Source organism: Haemaphysalis longicornis, unplaced genomic scaffold, assembly GCF_048455015.1.
Source record: "Haemaphysalis longicornis isolate Haplotype H1 unplaced genomic scaffold, Haemaphysalis longicornis Haplotype H1 scaffold_4, whole genome shotgun sequence".
Classification (NCBI taxonomy): Eukaryota; Metazoa; Arthropoda; class Arachnida; order Ixodida; family Ixodidae; genus Haemaphysalis; species Haemaphysalis longicornis.
Genome location: NW_027526361.1, coordinates 110,591,006 through 110,616,772, shown reverse-complemented (window position 1 = coordinate 110,616,772; position 25,767 = coordinate 110,591,006). Strand labels below are relative to the sequence as shown.

The window sequence follows — 25,767 nt, the reverse complement described above, 5'->3', positions numbered from 1 at the left end:
CCCACGTGGGTATGTGCCATGTCAGCGGCCAGGCTGCGCGCGCCCATCTCCACGTGCGGGGACATCGCCGGTGGACGCAGGTTCAGGGTCGCTTAAGAAGTGCATTGCACTTAAAATGTGCTTACTTGAGCCTGTCTAAGCAACGCAGACCAAAGCAGAAGTTTGACAAAGTCGCTTCATTGTCTTTTTAAAGCCAGACTGAACACATTGATAAAACTTTCATGCCGGCTGTGTGTTGGTCCCAGAACGTCACAATCTTTGCATGTGATTTAATGCATCATTACGAGCAGTTTTTTTCTGTAGTTCCAGAATGATTTTTCTTTGGATGTCATTCATCAGTGTCACCTTGGCTCAAAATTTTGGAAAAAACTACGTTCCGCCCCACATTATCTTCATCCTGGCTGATGACCTGGTAAGCAATTTACGAAAATGGGAGGCGATCTAGCATGCGAATTTTTGTCATCTGGAATGTTCAATCTTAGGTATTTGTGCTGGGCTTCTTCCGAAACAGTGGGATACGACTACGGGCTGTTGCCATGCCAGAAAATGCTTCTGGAAAAACCAGGCTCGCTATATTGCACTTGTTATTTCCCGAGAGGCTTCAGAGCCACTTACCGCAAGCTTCACTCGTCGATAAAAAGTTTCAAGCCACTGGGAAATATCATCTAAGTAGAAAATATATCGCATAACGTTTTTTTCCGTTACCAGTGAAGGAAAACTCAGTTTATCTGAACGGTGCCATTTTATCGGGAAATGTTAGGCCTAAGGGGCTCCCCACCAAGAAGTGTGGAATAGTGGACTTAGAGTATACAAATCAGAAAGCCCATAATTTCCATCAGATGCTTTTATATCGTCTCTTGTGGCCTTTAGTTGCACATTCCTGAATTATACTTGTATTATAGCCTACAGCCAAATATAAATGTGGTGATCATTTTTTGAACCAAAAATTTGATCGATAATAGAAAATCAATAAAATGAGTATTTCATTATTGGGCAGCTTCAGGCTTTGCAGGTGTTGCCCTATACCCAGCCCAGCCTATACAGAGTGGGGCCTGTCACGACCTTGGCCTGGACTCTGAGCGATGCAGCACAGTCTAGGCGCCGTGATCTATGACATCAAAAAACAACCGCTTTCTGAATGGCTTCCAATGTTTGCGACGAAATTGATAGCCGATGGAAGCACGCACTGGCACAGCCGGCGACGACTGAGTAAAATTGAGAAAACAGCCAAGGTTGGCTGTGGACGCTTTATGACGGCCTTTTCAACGTAAAAAAATGGAAGGCAAACAGCACAGAGAAATGAATGATTTATTTTCTGGTGTCTCAGTAAACAAGGCGTGGTTGGTCGTCCTGTATAAACCGGGAAGCTAAAAAGATACGATATATGAGGTAAAACAAAATGGTATTCCGTCTATGGTAAAAACTTCATGTTTCGGACAAGCGGCGGCCTTAACTCTTGTTCAAGCACAGGTACTTTTAAAGCAATATACCAAGCTGCGTGGTAAAAATTCTCACGTAAACTTTAAATACGCTGAATAGGATACCAATAACTTCATTATTTTTATTATGATACTGGTTACCGCCATTTGCAGTCACATTAACGATTCGCGATGCACTTTTTTTAGGAGAATTGTGAGTTCGCGGATCACAGCCGTAGCTCTCGCCTGGCGCATACTTTTACACCTGTCTCATCCACTAGTGTTGTTAAGACGAACAAAATAATCGATATCGTTGACTGTTGACAGACTTATAGGCCTTTAATAGGTGTGATGCTTCCGACGTGCATTCGAAATTGACCGTTTTTAGGCGCAGCACAAACACTAACACAAGTAAGACAAACCGTTGTGCATTTTTTTCTTGTCGGGCAGTTTCTGGGAGAATCTTGTTTATCAATAACAAAACCAGGGGCTGGTAGTCCCACCCATAAGTGTGCTAAGTAACCGCTTGATTTCTGTCCCGAGCTGCATCGGCCTAAATAGAACTTTGTGTATTTAAAGCTCGCAAATTTAAAGCCAATAATTTTTCAGACACGCCCGTATTCTGACCCATTGCGCAGGGCTGGGCAGACACAAGCCTGCATGGGTTATCGCAGATACCAACGCCCAATTTGGATACTCTTGCCAGTGCTGGAATCTTGCTGAACAACTACTACACGCAACCCCTGTGCTCGCCGTCCAGGGCATCAATCATGACTGGACTCTATAGTGTTCACAACGGTGGGTGGCAAATATTCCGCCTTCAATGCTTACCCGGCACTACGAGTGTTGCGTCGGGAGGTGCGCTTACTTGCTTTCATACTGCGTGTTCCCAACCTGTGTGGGCATTGAAGCCGAAATTTCACTGAAACCGTTTTACTTACCCGTTGGCGTCTGTATTGGGCGTGAAATTTGTTCCGAAGCGTTCAATAAATGTTGAATGCTTCGTGGGTCAGTGCGCACGGGCATGCTTTCAGAACTCAAACTACAAACATTTATTTTCAGGCTAGGGTTCATGTCCTAACAGCAATATATTCCAAGTGCGAGATCTAGAAGATACATCTCGAACGATACATTTCCAGTTAAACGGACAAAGTGGCACAAATGAGGCAAAAACATATACCAAAGGAAACAAAAGAAAGACGTGCAGAGAGTAAGGTCTTGGTGCTTGACATATTTTTCCTTCCACCAAAACGCTACTTGTTCAGTATACAAATTTCAGGTCTTCTGTTTCGAGAGGATTAGTCATTTGTTTCATACCAGGGAAGGATATTAGGATCATCAACAGAAAGGTCAGCACTCCTTGCTCTCAGTAGTGGGATGGCTCAACGAAGAAGGCGGTGCATCCTTGACCCGGAACTACAAATAGCAGGCAAACCAGTTCCAAAGGTATCCCATCTGCGCATTTTTGGATTTACAATCCCCGAAATGGATCAGGCCTCCACACCACAGCCCCCCTACAAAGGACGTTCAGTCAATTGGTTCACTTAGTACACCGCGTATCAAATCTACGCTTTGGATTGCAAGATTCGGACCCCATGCGCATGGTGCACGCAATGCTAGTAAGCCGGATCGGCTACGGTGCGCCGTACTTGGCTTTCAAAAAGAATGAGGAGGCACGATTCGAATATCTTTATCCGCCAAGCCTAAAAGACTGCCATAAGATTGCCCTCCAAGACAAAGACAAATATATTACTTCAGTTTGCATTGCCCAATACCTGGGAAGAGATAGAGGAAGCTCATCATACCTCTCAAATAGTACGCCTCAAGCTAACTCTAACAAGACGAGCAACCCTAAGAAGATTCAACTATACAACGCCGTCAATGCAAGTCCAGAAGGTCAGGATTCCCCTACTAATTAGATATAACATCAGTGTAACGCCACTACCACGCCACATGCACCCAATTTACAATCAAGCTCGCCGAATCGCACGGTCATGCACATAAAGCATGGCCAAAACCCAAGTAGAAGGTACACTGACGCGTCTCCTTATCTTCATTCATTCAAAAGTTTCATTCATTCAAAAAATTAATAAAGTTTCATTCATTCATTCATCTTCAGCGGCCAGCCCGCGTGGTATGCGTCACCAATTCAACAGGGCAAGAAACGACCTGCCCCACCGTCCGTACAACACAGACGAAAACCGCAGAGGAAGTGGCTATTGCCCTAGCAGCAACGACTAGTGAGGACGAAATCACAGTGCTTACGGATTCGCAAGCAGCGTGCCGCAGTTATCTACGGGGACGCATCTCCAAAACAGCCCTCCGCATCTTCTTAACCAAGGGTCAACTACCCGAAATAGAAATCGTCTGGGGTCCAGGACACACATCCCTCGCCGGTAATGAGGCGGCCCATGCCACTAGCCGCGCGCACGTACACCGGGCCATTATCTACGAGAGCCACACATCGCCTACTGCTCCCAAAACAGAACCTCTCGTAAAATATGGAAATATTCTCGGCCACTACCGCCAAAGAAGAAGAATATTCCCGTCTTCACATTCAGTTATCGAGACAAGAAGCCACTAGCCTGAGAAGAATACAAACAAACCCCTATACTCATCGCACCCTTCTTCACGCCATCTACCCCACCATATACCCGGCCACCTGAAATTTCTGTCCCTTGCCCGGCACCCCATACCCCCAAGTATGGGAGTGCGGAAAAACCACAGACCTACACCCCAGACTTCCCCCCTCTTACGAACAGTAGGCAGCCTGCCTGAAAAGTCCGGACCCTGGGACCTAGCGCATACTGGGGTAGAGGGACTGGACTGCCAGCCAAGGCCAGGGCATCCCGGACTAGGGACGTCCCCACCAGGCGGGTGCCCTAGCAGCAGCCCCAGCGCTCGGGAAATAAACAATTATTCCTTCTCAACACCAATCACTGAATGTACCCTGTCTCTATTGACCCGGCCAACTAAAGTAGTTTCAAAAGAGCGAGAGAGGTGTATTAAAATGGTATTTTTAAGGGCTTTTAGCGCTTCATGTAAGAAAAACATTGGTAAATGTTTTCCTGAGGCACTAGCTCCCCGTTAACCACAATATTGCCGCGAACCATAGATTGGGTTTGTTTATTTGTGTTTTGCTTTTACCGCCCGGCTGCGCCGGTCTGTGTTATCTCTGCGCCAAGGGAAGCGCGTCTTCCATTCTTTCTTTCTGTGCCGCATGTGTTATCTGTTGTGATAGGGAGAGCATTCCGATCTAACGTGAACAGCCCAGAATAATCTTCTTGGATCTACTATGTTCTCGATGCGAATCGACGTTTCGAGAACCACGCGCGCCAAAAGATAAAAAGCCTGCAGTGCGGACGCCGGGGCATTCGATTCGACGACACTCGCCTGTGCAAGTCACTTTGTTGACCGCTGCTTCGCCGCCACTGTATTCTTTTGAGTTGTTAGGGGAGCACAAGTTCGCTCCAATAAACGTGTTTCTCATTCAACACCACTGCATCGTCCTTGTCTTCGTGACATCTGGTGGAGGTGCTGGGTACGCACCCTTCATGCCCACTACAACCTCGAAAAGCCGCCAAGCCAATCCAACAAGAGCCAGCCCCCGCCTGCAAGATTTACCGCCCGAGTTCGGTCTTCTGCCAGAAGGGCCCAAGAGAAGGAACGCTGCAACCAACACCATGGTGCAAGAAACAACGTCGCCAATCATCCTGCAGCAGCCCCGAGAACCGCCATCGTTCCGGGGAGCCCCCGCTGAAGACCCCGAAGAATGGTTGGAGAAGTTGGAGCGCGTCCGCATCTTCAACAGGTGGGACGATGAAGAAACGTTCCGGCATGTCTTCTTTTACTTAGAAGATGCTGCTCGAACTTGGTTCGAGAACCATGAGAGCTCTTTGACCGACTGGACTCAATTCAAGAGGGAGTTCCTTAAGACCTTCACTACCGTGGTGAGAAAAGAGCGAGCTGCGCTTTTGCTTGAAACTCGAACGCAGCACCCCAACGAAGGAGTCGTGATTTTCGTTGAGGAGATGAAGCGACTTTTTCGTCGTGCGGACCCTGAAATGACCGAGGAAAAGAAGCTCAGGTTTCTAATGCGAGGAGTGAAGCAAGAGCTTTTTGCTTGTCTAGTCCGTAACCCTCCGAAGACAGTGGCCGAATTCGCGTCTGAGGCGGCCGCGATGGAGAAGACGCTAGAAATTCGAACCAGGCAGTACGACCGCCCTGTCAACGCGCTGTTCTCGGAGACCATCGGTGCTGCAAATGGAAGCTCCGATACATTGCGAGAGACCATCCGAGCAGTGGTCAGGGAGGAGCTTCGGAAGCTTTTTCCAACGACGCCGCAACCTCAAGTGGCTTCCCTGACCGACGTAATCCGAGAAGAAGTCCAAAACGCACTGGGAACTTCTACGCCGTCGGAAGCACCCCGCGAACCACAAGCCATGACCTACTCCTCGGCTGTTCGTCAACCCCGCCCTGCTCCAACCCGTCGTCAAGAGGCTGAGCCATACCGCCGTCCAACGCCGCCCGCCCGACGCCCTGTAGACCAATACCAGACGCCAAGGAAGACCGACGTGTGGCGAACGCCCGATAATCGCCCGCTGTGCTACCACTGCGGAGAGGCCGACCACATCTACCGTCGCTGTCCCTACAAGAGGCTCGGTTTGCGAGGGTTCTCCGTCGACGCCCCACGCCCCCGATACGGCCAGCGCCCTGCTGAGATCGAAGAATACCTCTCCAACACCAACCGAGGACCAGCCCGCTTCAACCGTTCACCGTCGCCCTACCCGTCTCAGTCACCAAACCGCCGCAGCACTGCTGACTTCTCACGTGGAAGGTCCCCCAGCCCACGCGGGGGAAACTAAAAGCAGCAACTTCGGGAGGTAAAGTTGCACAACGGCGGAAAAATGAAAACCCTCCAATGACGCAGCGACTCGCTGAAGACCATCATTCACGACATGCCCTCATCCCGACGACCCGACCTAGCCCTAACGAGACTCCTGAACACGACGACAGCTACACGGCGCGACGCGTACCCGACCTGACCAAGACGTCCGTTGAGAAGACGACGACAACGACGATGCACAGTGCCCGACCATCAACACGTACAAGCAGAGATACGACGCCCCGACGAACCCGCAACTCGAGGACGACTGAATCTGACGTCAAGGTGTCCATCGACGGCTTTGACGTAGTCGCCCTCGTAGACACGGGAGCTGACTATTCGGTAATGAGCGGACCATTTGCGTCTAAACTGAAGAAAGTTATGACCAGATGGGACGGTCCGCACATACGCACAGCAGGAGGCCACCTCGTGACGCCAAGTGGAACGTGCACATCGCGCGTCACCATAGACGGCACAACGTACCCTGCGGCGTTCGTCGTTCTGCCTAACTGCTCCCGCGACGTGATTCTCGGAATGGACTTTTTGACGGACAACGGCGCAATAATTGATCTGCAGACCAAGTCGATAACATTTTCCTCCAATCACTCCACGACGCCGCAGCCGAACCCCGATCACCGTGCTGCTGTCAGGATCGCCGACGATCACATCACCCTGCCACCCCGCGCAAGCTTGATGATCGCCGTCTACTGTGAGGATGTTGCTTCTGACATCGACGCTATCGTAGAGAGTGATCGAAGGTTGCTTCTCGACCGCGGTGTCTCCGTCGCAAGAGGCATTGCGCACTTTAAGCAACGCCAATCTCACGTTTTGGTCACTAATTTCACCGAAGAGTACCAGCATTTAAACAAGGGAGCTGCAATTGCGTTCCTCGAAGAAACGCAAGAAGCAAGTGATGTGATCGCAGTCGCCGACTTTGAACGCACACCCGTAGAAACATTCAAGCTCCCGCAGCCATTCGACGTGAATCCGGCGCTACCGCAAGAACAACGGAAAAAATTATTGGCTTTGCTGCGTCGCTATAGCGAATGTTTTTCGTCGAGCGCAAAACTACGTCAGACCCCTCTAGCGAAGCACCGAATAATAACCGAAGATGGAGCCCGACCTACCCGACAGTCACCGTACCGCGTCTCTTCACACGAACGGGAAGCCATCCGGACTCAAGTCGACGACATGCTGAGCGATGACATTATACAGCCATCGAAAAGCCCCTGGGCTGCGCCCGTCGTACTCGTAAAGAAAAAAGACGGCACATTAAGGTTTTGCGTTGACTACCGGCGACTGAACAAAATCACGAAAAAGGACGTGTACCCCCTCCCCCGAATCGACGACGCCCTCGACCACCTCTGCCACGCGAAGTACTTCTCATCGATGGACCTGAAGACCGGCTACTGGCAAATTGAAGTGGACGAGAGAGACCGAGAGAAGACTGCATTTATAACCCCAGACGGCCTATACGAGTTCAAGGTGATGCCGTTTGGGCTGTGCACAGCACCAGCGACGTTTCAAAGAGTCATGGACACTGTGCTAGCTGGCCTTAAGTGGCACACCTGCCTCGTATACCTCGACGACGTAGTGGTATTCGCCCGGACTTTCGACGAACACCTTGCAAGGTTGGAGTCTGTACTCGAGGCCATTCGTACGTCGGGGTTGACGCTGAAGCCTGAAAAGTGCCGTTTCGCATACGGGGAACTCAAGTTCTTGGGCCACGTCGTCAACGCCGCGGGAGTCCTACCTGACCCGGCAAAAACTTCAGCCATTGCGAACTTCCCAAGGCCAAAAGACAAGAAGGGCGTGCGGAGATTTCTCGGGCTGTGCGCATACTACCGGCGCTTCGTCGCAAACTTCGCACGCATTGCAGAGCCACTCACGCGCTTGACGAAAGATAGCACCCCTTTCAGCTGGGAAAACGACCAAGAAAAAGCATTCGGCGAGCTGCAAAAACGCCTGCAAAGCCCGCCCGTGCTCGCTCATTTCGACGGAAATGCCGAAACGGAAATGCATACGGACGCCAGTGATATAGGCTTGGGTGCCGTCCTTGTCCAAAAGCAAAGCGGCTGCGAAAGGGTAATCGCCTACGCTAGCCGTGGTCTGTCGAAGGAGGAGAAAAACTATTCTGCCTCTGAGAAAGAGTGCCTGGCTATTATATGGGCGATTTCAAAATTTCGCCCATACGTGTATGGAAGGCCATTCAAGGTTGTAACAGACCACCATGCGCTGTGTTGGCTCGCCAATTTGAAGGACCCCTCTGGCCGTCTTGGGTGGTGGAGCTTGCGCCTGCAGGAGTTCGACGTTACAGTCGTTTATAAATCCGGCAGGAAACACTCCGACGCCGACTGCCTGTCCCGCGCCCCCGTCGACCCACCACCACAAGACTCTGATGAAGACAGCGCGTTCTTCGGGATCGTGACGGAGAGCGACCTAGCCGCGCAGCAGCGTGCCGACCCCGACTTACGCGTCATAATCGAGTACCTCGAGGGATGCAACGTTGCCGTTCCTAGGACCTTCAAACGCAGTTTACCAGCATTCAGCCTGAGAAACTCCGTCCTTGTGAAGAAGAATTTCAGCCCCGGAACAAGAGCGAATTACCTTCTCGTCATCCCCGCGGACCTTCGTGACGAAATTTTGGAAGCGTGCCACGACGACCCGTCTTCCGGACATCTGGGCACAGCCCGCACTATCGGAAAAATCAAGGCGAGGTACTACTGGCCCGGCCTTACCTCTGACGTCACCCACTACGTCCGGAGCTGCCGTGACTGCCAGCGACGAAAAACGCCGCCGACAAGACCCGCCGGACTTCTGCAACCGATCGCCGTCCCATCGAGACCATTTCAACAGATTGGAATGGACCTTTTAGGCCCGTTCCCTACGTCACGATCACAGAAGAAGTGGATTGTCGTAGCGACAGACTATATGACGCGCTACGCAGAGACCGCCGCTCTTCCGAGGGGGACTGCACAAGAAGTGGCGAAGTTCTTTATAAGCCAGGTTGTGCTGCGACATGGAGCCCCGGAAGTCCTAATCACAGACCGCGGAACGGCATTTACTGCGGAGCTGATGCAAGGAGTATTACGCTACAGCAACACGGATCACCGAAGAACGACGGCGTACCACCCCCAAACGAACGGACTAACAGAACGTCTGAACAAGACAATCGCAGATATGCTGTCAATGTACGTTGACGTTGAACATAAGACTTGGGACGAAGTGCTCCCGTATGTCACGTTTGCGTACAACACGGCTATCCAGGAGACGACACATCTGACGCCGTTCGAGCTTGTCTACGGTAGAAGGCCGACTACGATGCTCGACGCCATGCTTCCGCACGTAGAAGACGACGACCTCAACGCCGACGTCCACGGATATCTTCAACGTGCGGAGGAGGCCCGCCAGCTCGCTCGAGTTCGTATAACGGACCAGCAGCTGGTGGATGCGGGCCGCTACAACCTCCGACGCCGAGACGCCGAGTACCAACCAGGGGATCGTGTGTGGGTTTGGACTCCCATCCGACGACGCGGACTCAGTGAGAAGCTCCTGCGAAGGTATTTCGGACCCTACCAGATTCTACGACGTGTTGGCCAACTTACCTACGAAGTGATCCCTGATGGTGACTCCGGCACATCACGACAACGCAGGCGGCCTGAAGTCGTCCACGTGGTTCGCCTAAAACCTTTCTACGGACGATGACGAACTTTTATTTTCATTTGTTCGGACTGTCGCTTATGCTAGCATCGGGTCGATGCACTCTTAGAGGGGGGGTAATGCCGCGAACCATAGATTGGGTTTGTTTATTTGTGTTTTGCTTTTACCGCCCGGCTGCGCCGGTCTGTGTTATCTCTGCGCCAAGGGAAGCGCGTGTTCCATTCTTTCTTTCTGTGCCGCATGTGTTATCTGTTGTGATAGGGAGAGCATTCCGATCTAACGTGAACAGCCCAGAATAATCTTCTTGGATCTACTATGTTCTCGATGCGAATCGACGTTTCGAGAACCACGCGCGCCAAAAGATAAAAAGCCTGCAGTGCGGACGCCGGGGCATTCGATTCGACGACACTCGCCTGTGCAAGTCACTTTGTTGACCGCTGCTTCGCCGCCTCTGTATTCTTTTGAGTTGTTAGGGGAGCACAAGTTCGCTCCAATAAACGTGTTTCTCATTCAACACCACTGCATCGTCCTTGTCTTCGTGACAATATCTAACCATTTACGATAGATAAGTTTGTATACAAGACATACAGTGGAGGTTGGATGTAGTTTTGCACATATTGCTGATGACTGGATTAAAGCAAGTTATAAATTCAACATGTTTACTCTTATTTGTGTGAATAGGAAAAACATGGCAACTGCAGGTTTGTACCAATTAGGAAATTAATATAAGTAGGCATACTGAATGCTCAAACTCGGCGAAGAAGCTTCATTTACGGCGCGTAATAGTAATTCACGAAATTTCTTTGCAGGTTTGCATTCCCTTCCCTTAGTGCCTGCGCAGACAACAGGTTTGCCATTCAGGTTCAAGCTTTTACCGGAATATCTCAAGAACCTCGGATACGAAAGGCACTTGGTCGGAAAGGTACACGAAATTAACATTTATAAAAGTGTGTAGTGAAGGCCGGAGACAGAATTGCAAACCTTGATTCGCCGAATCAATATCATCGTGTCCGCGCAACTATGAGTTATGTGGTGGAAGTCATTTCGTCTCATGGATAATTTTTGCTATTGTCTTACTTGTGAGAAACGCCGTTCTCAAAAGGCAATGTATAGTTAACCATTTTCAGTGGTTTCGCGTTTCTTGTCGCGTGGAAACAGAATTACTTTGGCCACCAGAGGAACTCTGATATATCATTTCAACAAACCAGGTTGTGCAGACTTTTTTGCTGTACAATAAAAGCAATGCTCATTGTAGCTACATCTGATGCGCACTGGGCTTTTCATTTTTTTATTTTATTTATTTATTTATTTATTTATTTATTTATTTATATATTTATTAATTTATTTATTTATTTATACAATACATCAGGCTTTGGGCGGCCCAAGCAGAAGTGGTTTGTTCATACATCAATGAGGTAAACCAGTTGTAAACAAGAAAAAGAAAGAAGGGGAAGAAAAAAAGAAATAAATTGAAAGCAAAAAGAATTGAGCAATGAACAATCGAAGAAAACACAAGAGAACGAGAACGGGCGTATCAGTCCATATTTCAGATATATTGCTCTTACGGAGGTAGGGAACGAGGCAGCAAAAAAAAGCGACGCAATGGAGCAATGATCCTACACAGGAGCACAGATTTTACACAACTAGATATGGAAAACCAATCACGTTACATTTTATTCTACGAGCAATTCTACAAAAGCAATCGAACAAACGTCGAATTCGGCAGCTTATGACGACACCACCTTGCATGGTGCAGAAGTAGTTTAGTGAAGTGACTAGTCAGTAGAGCATCCGACAGGTTGCCATGCTCAACGGAGAAGGCAGTGGGGCAGTTTTTGCTATCTATCATCTGTATTCAGTGACCACACACTATGGCAAGAATAAGGCACATAATGCTAAACAGGTTGCATTCATGCATAGAGTCCAGGAAAAACGCCAATCTACAACCCTTTTTCAGCAGCAGCAATTTTTTTTAAATGAAAGTTTATTTCATAAAAGCAGTACAAAGATATCCGTATACAGACAAGGCTCCCAAATTCAAGAGACTGAAAGGGGACTACCCGCCGTGGCTGCTCAGTGGCTAAGGCGTTCCGCTACTGAGCACGAGGTCGCGGGTTCGATTCCCGGCCACGGCGGCCGCTTTTCTGATGGAGGCGAATAGCAAAAACGCCCGTGTGTACGAGATTTCGGATCGCGTAAGAGGTCCGTAAGTGGTCAAAATTAATTCGGAGCCATCCACTACGGCGTGCCTCATCACCGGCGTTGCGTCGGCGCGTAGAAACCCTACAATCAATCAATCAATCAATCAATCAATCAATCAATCAATCAATCAATCAATCAATCAATCAATCAATCAATCTGAAAGGGGACCCTCGATTTTGAATACATACGACAATGCACTGAAGCAGCGATTGGGCACAAGAGGCCATCGGATTAGTACGCAGTGTAAACTGACACGGAAAATAATCCAGGTGTGTACATACCCTCAAAAAGGTAGCGGCACCTAACACAAGTAGTTAAATCAATTCGTGAACAAAAATAGGAAATAAAGGCATATGAGAACACCAGGAAAATACGCAGTAGATAAGAACAACGAACAGGGTATTTAGTAAAGCAAAAGAAATTCTCCGAGATTTTTTAAAACAAGTTAGGAGCGAGGATGATCTAACAGCCATTGGTAAATTATTCCAAAATGTGACAGCTGCAAAACCAGAGGTTTTCTTCCCGTAATTAGTGTGAACAGTCGGAAGCAAAAATTGTCATTGCTTGAAAACTTAGTACCGCTTTTGCTGGGCAAAACAGCAACATCGATAAGGCTATATCAAAAGTTGCGCTGCAGCATTTTGTAAAAAAAAAGCATTCCTAAGTTATAGTGAAATAGCGCTTTGATTGATAGTATGTTATTCTCACGCAGTAGCCCTGAGAGAGAGGAGCGAGATGATCTAAATGTTATAATGCGAATACCTTGGTGTTGAATATGTTGCACAGATCTAACGTGAGAAGAGTATGTGTCACCCCATGAGACAATGCCGTAATGAAAATGGCTGTGAACGAAAGAAAAATACAAAGAAAATAAAGTTGTATAAAGAAAGAAGCGGCCAGCCTTAAAGCAGTACTGACACCAAATTTTGACGCCTAAAAATGATATATTTGGCTTCAGTGGTTTGTACAGATGCCTCTAAGAAATTTTTGCAGCGATCCGAGGCCGGATACACATCTAAAATCGATTTTTATTGTCCCGGCCGCGAGCATCCACAAATCGGCAGCACTAGCGAAATCGCTTTCGGCGTGACGAAACATCGGCCTGCGTGTCTCGGCCGGTTCATGGTGACGTCATAGAGTCGTTTTCGGAGCCCGATACGATATCCTGCGCTGCTGTTGTCGGTGGCATTCGTTTGGGCAGGAGACGTGGGCGTAGCTGTGTGAGCAATGCTTGTAAACTTTGCGTGTTCGACGTCTTTGCTCTTCAGTTCGTGGCCGGCGCATGATGTTCCCTTGCACTGGTGGCGAAAACTGCGCGGTGCCGGCACCGCGCGGTGCGCGATTTCGACGGGCACCGCGGCGATGCGGCGGCGCGCGTCGCGCCGAGCTCGCCCAAGTTGTGCTATGGCAAGCTCGCGGAATGCGAAGTACTGCTCGTGGAAGCTGGTCCGAGCAAATCGACGACGACGCCAAGAGGCAATATTTTCTCAGCGCTAAACGTGGGCTGAGTTTGTGCGCGGCGGCGGCCGCAAGAACAGTCGCCCAAGCCAGCGGGCTAAGGGTTGCTCGGGTTACCTTGGGTGTTGGGAACTTTAGGCTTAATATCGTGGCGACTATTTGATCGCTGGTATCTGTACAACGGCGAATGACCATCCCTTACAGAACTTTTCACCACACTATCATCTCCTTTTTCGCATATGGAGCTTTATTTTGGCGATAATTTCCGTTTCTGCGATCGGTGACCAAGACATCTGCCCCGGCCTGTTTTGATTCTAGCGCGCAGGTGGAGCCATCTTTTGGCCGCTCGCCGCACCGCGGTGCCGGCAGTGCTGGGTCGGAGCGCCTAACCTCCGCGGCCGGTCATCGTAGGCTTACCATCGCAGCAAATATCTGAACGCCACTTTTAAATTCAGCGCTGATAACAACCCCTAGCACAATTTTTCAGCACACTAACATCTACTTTCTCGCATGTGGAACTTCTTTTTCGCGATCAGATTGATTAGAAGAGTGGCGACAAGCTGTTGCTATCACGGTCTGCGCCGGTTCGAGCCGCAGTGATATTAAAAAACGGACGACGGCGAAGACATCGCCGGCCTAATCGCCTGGCCAAATAAAGTTGTTCTGTCTATCGGGTGGCAGCGACTCATCCGAGTCTGACGATTCAGACGACATGTCGACTGCGCGGGCGAGTGCGGACCATGTGCAATCGTAGCAGACGATGCGGCGAACTACCTTGACGTCACGGGGGAGGCCGTGACGTAAGGCTGGCCCGCTTGCAGGGTGGCCTTCGAACGGCCATTTTCCCGCGCGGCGACAAAATTTGAAACCGGTTGCGATAAACGGGCTAGAATTAATTCTGTGTTGGTGGCTGACGGCTTGCGGTTCGATTTTCGTAATTACTGGGCCAATAGGTATTCGTTACAGCATAAAAACTGAAAGCGAGAAATTTCGTGTCAGTACTCCTTTAATTAAAGCTCGTATGCCGAAAGCTGTTTTCCGCTTGAGGTTTGAAAAATGAGAACAAAAGACAAGCTGAGGGTGAGGAAAAAAACGTATTTTTCTGATAAGAGCTAAAGACTCTGAATTTAGTTTTTTTCAGGATTAATCACTAAATAGTTGTCGCGGCACCACTTTACAATGTTAATTAGTACTGCATTCAAGTATGTCGTGAAACAAATTAATAATTTATCAGAGGAAGGAATGGTGGTTTCATCCGCATACAAGACGCAATGAGAAGAATTAACGCATTCCGGAAGGTCATTAATATACAAAATAAACAGTGAAGGGCCTAAAAACGACCCATGGGGCACACCTTGGTTAAATGTTCTAGTTTCAGAAAAAGCGTTATCCACATATACACAGTTTTGTCTGTTAAGTAAATAGTTTTACAGAAACATTAGAGGTGGTCTTGCTATGGCGTAACCTTCCAATTTTTCAAACAAGATATTATGGTTAATCGTGTCAAACGCCTTTGTGAAGTACAAAAAAACTCAACCCACAAAATGTCCAGAGTAAATAGATTTTTTAATGAAATCCGTTAGGGAAAGAAATGCTTGGTTTGTAGAACGTCCAGACCGGAAACCGAATTGACATGGATTCAATAGATCAAATTTATTGATATAGCTGTTCAGACGCTTGGAAAATATTTGTTCGATTAGTTTGCTTAGGCAAGAAAGAATGGAAATTCGGCGGTAATTGCATATTGATAACCGTTCACCTTTTTTGAAAACAGGTACAACTTTTGCTTTCTTCAGGAAGGATTGAAAAGGGCCATACTTAAAGACAAGATTTATTTTATGACTGAGTGATTTTACGTCTAAATCGGAAACTAACTCCAAAGGACGAATAGAAATGTTATCTAGACCTGCGCTAGTGTGTTTCAGTGTACCAAGTGTAGAGAGCACTTCTGCTGTAACTGGAAATAAAAAGAACGATTGGCTAGCACGGCCTAAACCACGGAGCAAGATAAACACGAGCGCCGACTTCGCTCTCTCCGGCGGGCCCTTAATGTCCATAACTCGCGGAGCACAATGTAGATGGCGCAGCAAATGGGCGGCCGGCTAAGCGGCCGGCGTTCCCCCTGCGCCGACGGGTGCGTTGGCGGAACGCATTCCGTCGGCTCTGTCGTCTGCTTCGGCGACGGTAGTTTTGGGCACGGACTGCTTTGGGCGTGCTTTGGCGCCGTTTCGCGTTCATCGCGCGCCTCCTTCGCACAGTTGATTAACTTGTTCGACAGCACCTTCTGGGAAACCCGGACCCGAAGGAATTGAGTGGCCGTACGGCAAAGATTAAGGATTGGTTTGCATGGCGGGAAAACAAAATGTAGAGACCACATACAAACATATGGCTGCTAAACAAACACTACCTTTTGCGCAGTGCTTGCCGAACATGTGGCTCCATTTTGTAAATTTGTGAATGCCAATGCGGCTGTATTTTAACAGGTTTTACAAAAAGCGAAAGGAGCAACTGGTTCTGATCACTAGCGATTATAAAAGTTCCCTCAGCTTTCTAGCAGTTTTCCAACTTACGTCCAAAACAGAGCGCACCTAGAACACGGGCCGGCACTTACACGCTCATCAGAAAAGAACAGAAATGCGATAACATAACCCGCGACTGCCCGCGACGTAGCAATCTGCTCAAGATCAAGTTCCTGACAGTGCGGTCTTTTCACAAGCCTTTATTTCGCGATATTTGAATTCGTTCGGACCCTATATCTCTGTGCTGATGACTCGCCGAAAGAAAAGGTTTAACGAGCCGGTTGTTTTGCTGGTCAGCCGCTTAAAGAAACGCTTAAAGAAAAAAAAAAACCGCCGGGAACCCTGGTAGGCCAAAAAATTGCAGCCATACAAATCGCAGCATTTTATTTGGAGTCCTCGGTGTTATCGACGAGATAACACGACCGTAGAGCGGCAGTGAACATCGGGCGGTAAGTTGCGGCATGAGTTACAATGAAGATTGCGTTTGATATTCTTGGGTTCCTTATCAAGCTGACAGTGTTTTTGTATACACGATACAACAGGGCAGCCGTCCAATTCAGTCATGGGAACAGAAATGTGCATCATTGCCGTTTGGCGATGGAGACTCCGGGCGGTCTTTGTAAGCGTTGTTCGTGCGCAGAAGCAGCATAAATAATTAAGCACGCGGCCGGAGTGCGGGCTAACAACAGAGGGTAATCTTTGCGCTGCATCGATTCGTCGTAAGCAGAATCACGCTAGACTGTATATTGTGGCGTTCCATATTAATCTTGCTCATTCTTTGGTGCTTCTGAAGTCGTCGTCGTTCAGTTGCGTCTTACATCTGGTGGGTTAGTACAAAATGTTTAGTGGGTCTTCATGAATGTCAGAATAAACGTTCCCTGATAGGGAATAAGCGATCGCCATGTATTCGGCGGCGTGCGATTATCTGCGCCGTCTATTGCAGCCGCGCACGGGTGTTTCAATTGCGCGCGTGCACGCATGCCTCCTGCATAGTAGGACAGGCATAAGGCAGACGTCGCTGCGAAATAAAGGATGCCTCTGGGGGAAACCGAAGAAGGGGAGAGCCATATACAGAGGCACAGCGACGAGAGGGCGAACGAAAGAGGAAGAGGGCAAAGGGAAAGCTGGGCGGCCGGCGGCGCGTGGACTTTATCGGCCCGAGCAAAATATTTTTTCTGGGCCACAGTCGGCGCTACTCTTTATATCTTGCTCAGTGGCCTAAACCAAGTTGTGCATTCAAAGACTGGTGGGTATTGTTATAAACGGACGAAAAAAATCGCAACAGGCATTGGCAATATGAGTGGGTTCCGTGAAGGTTATTTCATTGTGGGTAATTTTTGGTATTGTGGCACGAACTGTAGCCGTGTTAAGGAAGGTATTCAAGAGATTCCATTGTTTTCTGGGGTCGTTTTTGTGTCTAGAAACTTAGAACCGATAGCTGGATCCGCTAGAACCGCTTAGCTAGATGTGAACCGCTTAGCTAGTGCTCTGAAATCTAGAACCGCTTAGCTAGATTGGAATCAAAGAGCTGTCTCTACGTTTGCTTGTGCAGATTATCTGTTTTTCGTATGCTTACTAATAGGCCTTTAGCCATCCATGGATTGTGTGGATAACCGAATCATTTTTTTTACATCGAACCGTTGTGGTACTGAAGGGCTAGTTAAAGTTACTTTGCATGTGCTCATGTTAGACTTAAACTCGGAAACATTGAATAGTCCGCTATTTTTAAGTTGTCCTTACCTTGTACTACAATCGCTAAATTGTAACACGTTCATATCTTTTCTTGTGCATTTGCCTTTCCCTGCAGTGGCATCTGGGCTACAGCAGCCTAAACTACACGCCCACTTACCGGGGTTTCGAAAGCTTCTACGGCATGTATACTGGTGCCACGGATTACTACAATCCCACCATGACATGGGTTGGTACATAGAATCATGAGCCTCTATTTTGAAATTTCAGAACTCCATACTCGAAGCCCATCACGCATTTTAGGGCATATCAACTGCTAAGTATCCATGGTTCGGCCTATAGAGCACACATAACGCTTAATTTGGTGTACAGGCTAAATCTGGCGCTTGTGCACCGGGTTTTTACGATGTACCTGAGGTTTGCATCGCTTTTTCAAGCATGTTTATTTATAAATCAGTTTATTTTCAATAACTCTTATGATGCACCGCAATTTCTATATAAAACACGTTGTTTAGTAAATGTCTATGGTCCTATTTGTGATACAATTTGAAGGTACGTCGTAAAACCGAACATTTTCCAAGGAAATAGGCCTACCATGAGCAAACGCTCAAACTAAATTGGGCTTCTTATTACCACGCAATGCTGCTGATGTACTCTTGAGCATCTAGTAATGTCGCGCGTCCCACGCAGCAAAGAAATGAGGCCCTGGTTGAGGCATTCGATGCCCGCACAATATATTTACAAAACCAAAACTCAAACAAATGGGATCATAGCAAATGAACAAGCATATCACACTACACAAAAAAACAATCCCAACCCCACACTATCAAAAATCTAGTCACAAAGTCACTATAATACATTACTGTCTATGCCAAAGTGAAACAAGTCCTACCGCCTGCAGCACGACGAACCTGCTGCGATGCCAATGACGTGGCCCGGTGAGTTGGCTGGCTTGCGCGTAGACCCACGTAGCAGCACGTCGCGATGGTCCGTGCTGGCCGCCAGTCGTCTGGATGACCGGGGCGCGATGCCACAGGTTCCTAGAGGAGCAAGGCTCAGCAGGAGGCCAGCAGTGCAGAGTCGCTGGTAATAGGTGGTTCCGAGCTGCCCGCTGCCAACGGTGCAATGCCGCTGGTACGTTGTGGGGCACAGCCCGACATGTCGCCGACTGTGCGATGCCGCCGGTGCGCTCTCAAGAAAGGCCACTTTCAGGGCTCAGGGGGCTCAATACCGGTCCGCCAGCTCTCGTCCCGCTGTTGGCACTACCACCTGGAAGCCCCGATGCTGGACCCGAACTTGCCATCATTCCTCCCAAGACCTCGTTCCACCCTCCCTACTCCAACCTCGTCGTCCACCTCTTCAGCTCGAATTGTGCCGTGTGAGGCTCCCATTCGTTGGTCCAGCTAACTGTTGTGTTGTGTAATGTAGTTGTGTTCATGCCACCAGGTGGCGCATAATGCTAAGGTGGCCAATTTCCAGCATCATCATCAGCAACCGCAAGCCCGGTTATAAATATCGTGTAACAAGAATAAAGGCTCTCTTTTTCCGTGGGTACGAGGTAGCGTCTGCGTCTCTCTGCCACGTATGGTGACTATGGAACGCCACGTCACTACTCAAGTACGGCATACTGCAATCTTCTTGAATGAATGATTGTATGGTTTAACACGCCGACGCAACGCAGGCGATGAGGCGCGCCGTAGTGGAGGGCTCCGGATTAATTTTGACCACCTGGGGATCTTTAACGTGCGCCGAAATCTCGCACACACGGGCGTTTTTGCTTTTCGCCTCCATCAGAAAAGCGGCCGCCGCGGCCGGGAATCGAACCCGCGACCTCGTGCTCAGCAGCGCAATGCAATCTTCTTCAATGGCACTGACGCCGCCGCCGCCGTTTCTACCGACACCGGGAAAACCCGGCATACCGTGGACGCAATGGCGTCGGCTGTTGGAGAACTACCTCGTAGCGTCGGCAAGCGACGCGTACCTGCCAGCACGCCGCAAGGCACTCCTTCTACATTGCCTGGGGGTCGAGGGTCAACGAATCTACTACACGCTACCAGTGAAGCAACCTACGGAGGACGAAGATGAATTCAAGACTGCTCTACAGACGCTCGAGGCCTACTACGCAGCAAGTACTGACGTTGTCATTGAACGCCAGCGATTTGGTCAACGCGTTCAGTTGCCGGGTGAGACCGCGGACATGTTCGTTTCTTCGCTGCGAGAACTTTCACTTTCCTGCGCCTTTAATGACAGGGCCGACGAGTTCATACGCGACCAACTCGTCGCCAAGACGAGCAACACACTACTTCGGGAGCGGCTACTTTTGGAAGGCTCCTCATTGACGTTGGACAGGGCCCTCACAATTGCTCGAAGTATCGAAGAATCTGCAAAATATTTCAAGGAGTTGTCATCAGCTAGCCCTGCAGGGTACGTGCAAAAAGTGAATAAGCGTTCGGCGCCAGGGCCAGCCGAACATGCCTCGCCGGGACAAAATAGTAGGACTTGTTTTCGCTGCGGCTCTGCGAAACACTTAGCAAATTCTAGTATTTGCAAAGATAAAAGAACAAGACATGCAACAACTGTGGCAAGGTAGGCCATTTCGAGAGAGTCTGTTGTAGCGAGAAGCGTAGCAACGAGTCCCTTGCTGTTCAAGAAGTCCCGCACCGCGATCCAACAGCTCTCAGCGTACTGCAACGTAAAGGGGAACAGAGCACCGGAGTGCGCATGCAAGTACAGGTTCAAGAAACTCTCGTTGATTTCCTCGTGGACACGGGTTCTGCAGTTTCAATTCTTGCTGCTGACACGTACAGCAAACTGAGGCCTCCACCACCACTCCAGCCAACATCGGCGACGTTGCTCGATTTTTCACGCAGAAAAGTCAACATTCAAGGATGCTTCGCCACTCCAGTCCAATATCGGAACCGGCGTGCTCAACTCATTTTCTACGTGGTACCACAAGGCACAAATCTCCTGGGCATCGACGCCATCAACACACTGCAACTACAGATAAATTGTACGTCACTGAACTACTTCCACACTTCTTGTAAACCGGAAGGGCTCTGTCCTGATCTGCTATCCCAGTTCTCTGACCTGTTTGACGGGAATTTGGGTCTTGCAAAGGGCTTCGTGCATAAAGTCAAGATACGCAAGGATGTTGCTCCTGTGAGCGCTAAACTACGACGCTTACCGTTTGCGGTGAAGGAATCTGTGGAAGCTGAACTGAATCGGCTAGAACAGGCAGATGTGATTGAGAAAATTGACAGTTCCCCTTGGGTCTCACCAATAGTTGTAACAAAGAAAAAGAACGGGAAAAGTAGGATATGTGTAGACCTGCGGGAACCTAACAAAGCAATGATTGTGGACTCCTTTCCCCTGCCCCACACTGAAGAGTTGCTGCACAAGCTGCATGGTGCAAAGTTCTTTTCAACACTGGATTTGACCTCGGCCTATCATCAATTGACTCTTAGCCCAGACAGCAGGGACCTGACTGCTTTCATCAAAGAGCATGGGCTGTACAGGTACAAGCGTGTCTGTTTTGGACTCGCTTCGGCACCAGCTGCTTTCCAGAGAATGATGACTACAATCTTACAAGGCTGCAGAAATACTCTCTGCTACATTGACGACATTGTTGTTTTTGGGTGTACAAAGGAAGAGCACGACGCCTGCCTTCGACAGGTTTTGAAGTACATTGCCCATGCCGGGCTAAAACTGAATGAAAAGTGCATTTTTGGAGTGAAGGAGTTTGACATTTTGGGTGACAGAGTGACCGAAGAAGGGGTTCGCCCACTTGTGAGCAATGCAGAGGCCATCCAGACAGTTCCAGTCCCCACAAATGTAGCAACATTGCGCTCTTTCCTTGGCATGGTTGGGTATTATGCAAAATTCATAACGCACTATGCTGAACTCGTTGAGCCTCTACGACAGCTCCTACGGAAGGGAGTAGGTTTCACTTGGACGCCGGAAAGGCAAGCCTGTTTTGACCAGCTGAAGCTCCTCTTGGCAAGTAACTGCTTACAGCTTTTTGACCCTGCTCTGGAAATAGTGGTTACAACAGATGCTTCTGGCATTGGCATAGGAGCTGTACTCCAGCAACAGAAGGGTGATGACTTGCATACCATCGCTTTTGCATCAAGGCGCCTAACACCGGCTGAAGCCAAGTACTCTGTAGGCGAACTGGAAGCACTAGCCGGCATGTGGGCATGTGAACACTGGTAAAGGTACCATTGGGGCAGGCACTTCACGTTACGTACTGACCATCAGGCACTGGTGACGCTGCTCGGTGCAAATGGAGCGGGCCGTCAACCTTTCAGGATTGCCAGATGGCATGCCAGACTGCTGGCATACAACTACACAATAGAATACAAGAAGGGCACTGAAAACACTGTCGCAGATGGCCTTTCCCGGTTACCGCAGGAGAAGTATGGAGCCCGTCCGGAGCCGGAAGATGCTGTTTGCTTTGTTTCTTCATGTTTACCTCACGAGGAATTCGTAACTGCAACTGCGGGATTCTGTACTTTGCCAAGTGATGCAGTGGACAATGTCCAGGTGGCCATCAGCCAAGACGCTGCCTCCAGAAGCAATGCCTTTCTACAGGGTTCGGGACGAACTGTCAGTGATGAATGACCTGCTGCTCCGAGGGGAAGTGGTACCTTCTTCGTTGGTGAGCAGACTTCTGGATATCGCCCATGAATCACACCCAGGCATCACGCGTACAAAGCAACGACTCCGAGAAAAATACTGGTGGCCTGGCATGAACAAGCACGTCGAACAGCTGATCAAGTCTTGTGCGGTTTGTCAGTCTTGTGACAAATCAGCAAAGCCAGTTGTGCCACTAATGCAGCCGGTACCATTTCCTTCAGCACCGTGGGAGAAGATAGGCATCGACATCGTTGGTCCTTTTGCAAGGGCTTCTCAGGACTGTCGTTTTGCCATTACTATAGTAGACTACTTCAGCAAGTGGCCAGAAGTAGGGTTCACCTCGAACGTCACTTCAGCGACGACCACGTCCTTTTTGCGGAGTATATTTAGCCGTGAAGGCTATCCGAAGGAGATAGTGAGTGACCATGGGCCACAATTTACATCCGTCGAGTTTGAACAATTCTTGCGCAATAGAGGTATCCAGCACACATTCTCGGCAGTCTATCATCCACAGTCAAATGGACAAGTGGAACGGTTTAATTGTGTGTTAAAGGACTACGTTCACGTGTGTCTGGAGGAAAACCGCCCACTAAAGGAGGCTGTCACAGAGTACCTTGGGATCTACCGCTGCACTCCGCATGCAACTACAGAAACCTGCTGTTCTCCTACACGGCCGCCACCCAAGGACCAGACTCGATCTCGCTGCAGGACCGACTGGAAGTGTTTCTAAGGTCGAAGGCGTGGAGCTTCAAGCCGTCAAGCAAAGGGTAACTCGGAAACAGCTTGCAAGCAAGCACTATACGGATCTACGTAGTGCAGCCAAACATTCGTCAATGAGTGCAGGACAAGCAGTTCGGATTAAGCTACCGGGACATGTGCCAAAGGGTTCCCCATCGTATTCACCTCCTTTCACCGTGGTTCGGCGCCAACATGAGGACGCGTACGAGCTGAGCGACGGTCGCGTTTGGAATCGTGAGCAGCTGATTCCATACACTGCAGCCTGGAATCCTGCGGCAGAAGCAACCTGCGTTTCCCCTGGGACTCCTGGCTCCACCGCAGCACAGCCCCCGAGTGCCCAGATGTTCCAGCCACTTACTACCCCGGCCAGCACCGACAGAACGGCAGTTCGAACTTGAACTGCAAGTACTGGTGTGCCGAGTGTTGATGTCACGGACAGGAACGTGTTGGGAAGGACTGAGACAAGTGCTGAAAGTGAGGCTTCACGACGATCCACCAGAGATCGACGCAACCTTGCGTGGCTGGCTGAATATGACTTATGAGACAATGCAGTGACTGTGCGTGCCCCTTTTTGAGAGGAGGGGATGTTGTGTTGTGCGATGGTGTGCTGCCCCTTTTTGGGAGGAGAGGATGTTGTGTTGTGTAATGTAGTTCTGTTCATGCCACCAGGTGGCGCACAATGCTAAGGTGGCCAATTTCCAGCATCATCATCAGCAACCGCAAGCCCGGTTACAAATATCGTGTAACAAGAATAAAGGCTCTCTTTTCCGTGGGTACGAGGTAACGTCTGCGTCTCTCTGCCACGTATGGTGCGCGGCGGATACAACACTAACCTCTTCCTCCTCTTCGATTGCCCTGTATATCTTCTTCATTGTCCCTTCCGAATCCTTCTAAACATCCCGTAAGCTGATCCTTATTTCTCTTCGTCTTTTCTTCGATCATCTTCTTCTTACCACATGAAAAGTAGCTTCCTATGTTGTAGTTTTTTTAAGGTTGTTTTCCTTTCTCTGCAGTTTAGTTTCGAGTACTCCATCTGGGACTAATTCCAAGGGAGCTAAAATTTTGTTGATGCAAAGAGTGTTAACGCAGCTGCCGTCTTTTGGTTTCCACTTATCGTCTTGTACGTATTGTTACAAAGGTTATGGTAGAGTGTGTGGGGAAAAGGAATCAAACTGAGGCTTTACACGCAATGTTACATTTGCGCTGTGACGCCCTTCGCAGTGATGAAATGCACTGAAATTTATTATATACGGCACTCTTCAATCTGAGACAAAATCTACATACATTTCCGCATAAGGTAGAAAGCCTTAACTAGCGCACTGCGCAAAAAACCGTCATCGTTGTGGTATTTGTTACTAACAGGTACGGAAAAGTGCCGCCGCTGGAAAGAGGAGATACAAAACACGTTTCAGTTAATACGTCATTTGAACTCGTGTCTCCAGAGTTGGAACCAAGTCTCTTACCACTGCGCTATATATGCGCCTTCCAAAGAGCAGGACAAAAATTAAGGCTTGTTGCGTGACAAGTCGACGTATGACACCGCCGTTGAACAGGTGCTCGGCAGCGCAAGAAGTATTTTGCGCAATAGACGATGAAATAAAACCGAAGAATGAGACGCAAAACCCACGTAGCTGTAAAGACGTCTGTCAATGTAACTGGCGCCAAAAGACGATGAAACGAAATCGACGAGAAGGAGGGTGAGAAACAGGAAGAAAATCTTTTCTTGTAGCCTGCCAAAATTAAAAGTGTACTAAGAAAGAGACGCAAATGCGCTGTAGCAGCAAAGCGGCTGTTGATGATATGCGGCTGGCCATCCCTTGAAAAGTATGCAAGCAGGTTTGAGACTTAAAGGCACTCTGCAACAGTTACAAAAACGCTTTCAATCCTTTCTTCGCGTCTGGAAGCACTGTGAAAGCTATAGTTATTTCCACCACGGAACGGCACTGCATTATTTGCTCTTCTCAGCACATACGTCTTCAATTTCTGCTTTGGTTTTGTGGCTCTCTTTTAAAGTGGCTATGAAATGCGTTGATTCCTTAAGCTGCATGAAAGCCGGCCAATAGACCCGACACCCCTGTACTGACGTAATTCCAGTGATTGAAGAACTCCAAGTCCAGGAAAGACAGAAAAAGTTTTTGAGCAAGTTTCGAAGTTATCTGATGGGCATAGATTCGTAATTCTTGGCTTAGATACTTTGCAACCCCCAATAAAAGTACTGGATGTTTTGGTTGTCTACGCTATGTCATCAAATGTTTAAGAATTTGAAGGAAAGTTGGAAAAGAGTTGCAGGGCCAAGTGCCCCGAGAATTTTTTGTAATGCCACTCATAAGAAAACACAGGCACGGCTGGCAAATAAACCCGTTACCTAATTCTAGGTGGCTGGGGAGGGTGACTCGCCTTATTTCGCACGTCGTCATGCAACCATCGCTTCTTCGCTTCTTGCATGGGCTACACTAACCCTTCGCCAAAGTGCCTGACACTTCCTTGTGCATGGCCCGAAAGTTTTACTTTTTTCGGGGTGGTGCTTGCGTGTTGCGGTTGTTGCGCGCCGAAATTCAAGCCC

General features: G+C 48.9%; 1 protein-coding gene across 1 annotated transcript in view; it reads left to right on the top strand.

Moving 5' to 3' along the window:
- The first annotated feature begins 309 nt into the window (after window positions 1–309).
- LOC144179927 (arylsulfatase B-like) overlaps window positions 310–25,767 on the top strand; it is a 36,650-nt gene continuing 11,192 nt past the window's right edge. Inside the window, exons 1-4 of the mRNA XM_077708345.1 lie at window positions 310–412; window positions 2,057–2,216; window positions 10,773–10,885; window positions 17,950–18,060. Coding sequence (XP_077564471.1) covers window positions 311–412; window positions 2,057–2,216; window positions 10,773–10,885; window positions 17,950–18,060 — 486 coding nt within the window. The 5' untranslated portion in view covers window position 310. The remainder of the gene's footprint in view (window positions 413–2,056; window positions 2,217–10,772; window positions 10,886–17,949; window positions 18,061–25,767) is intronic.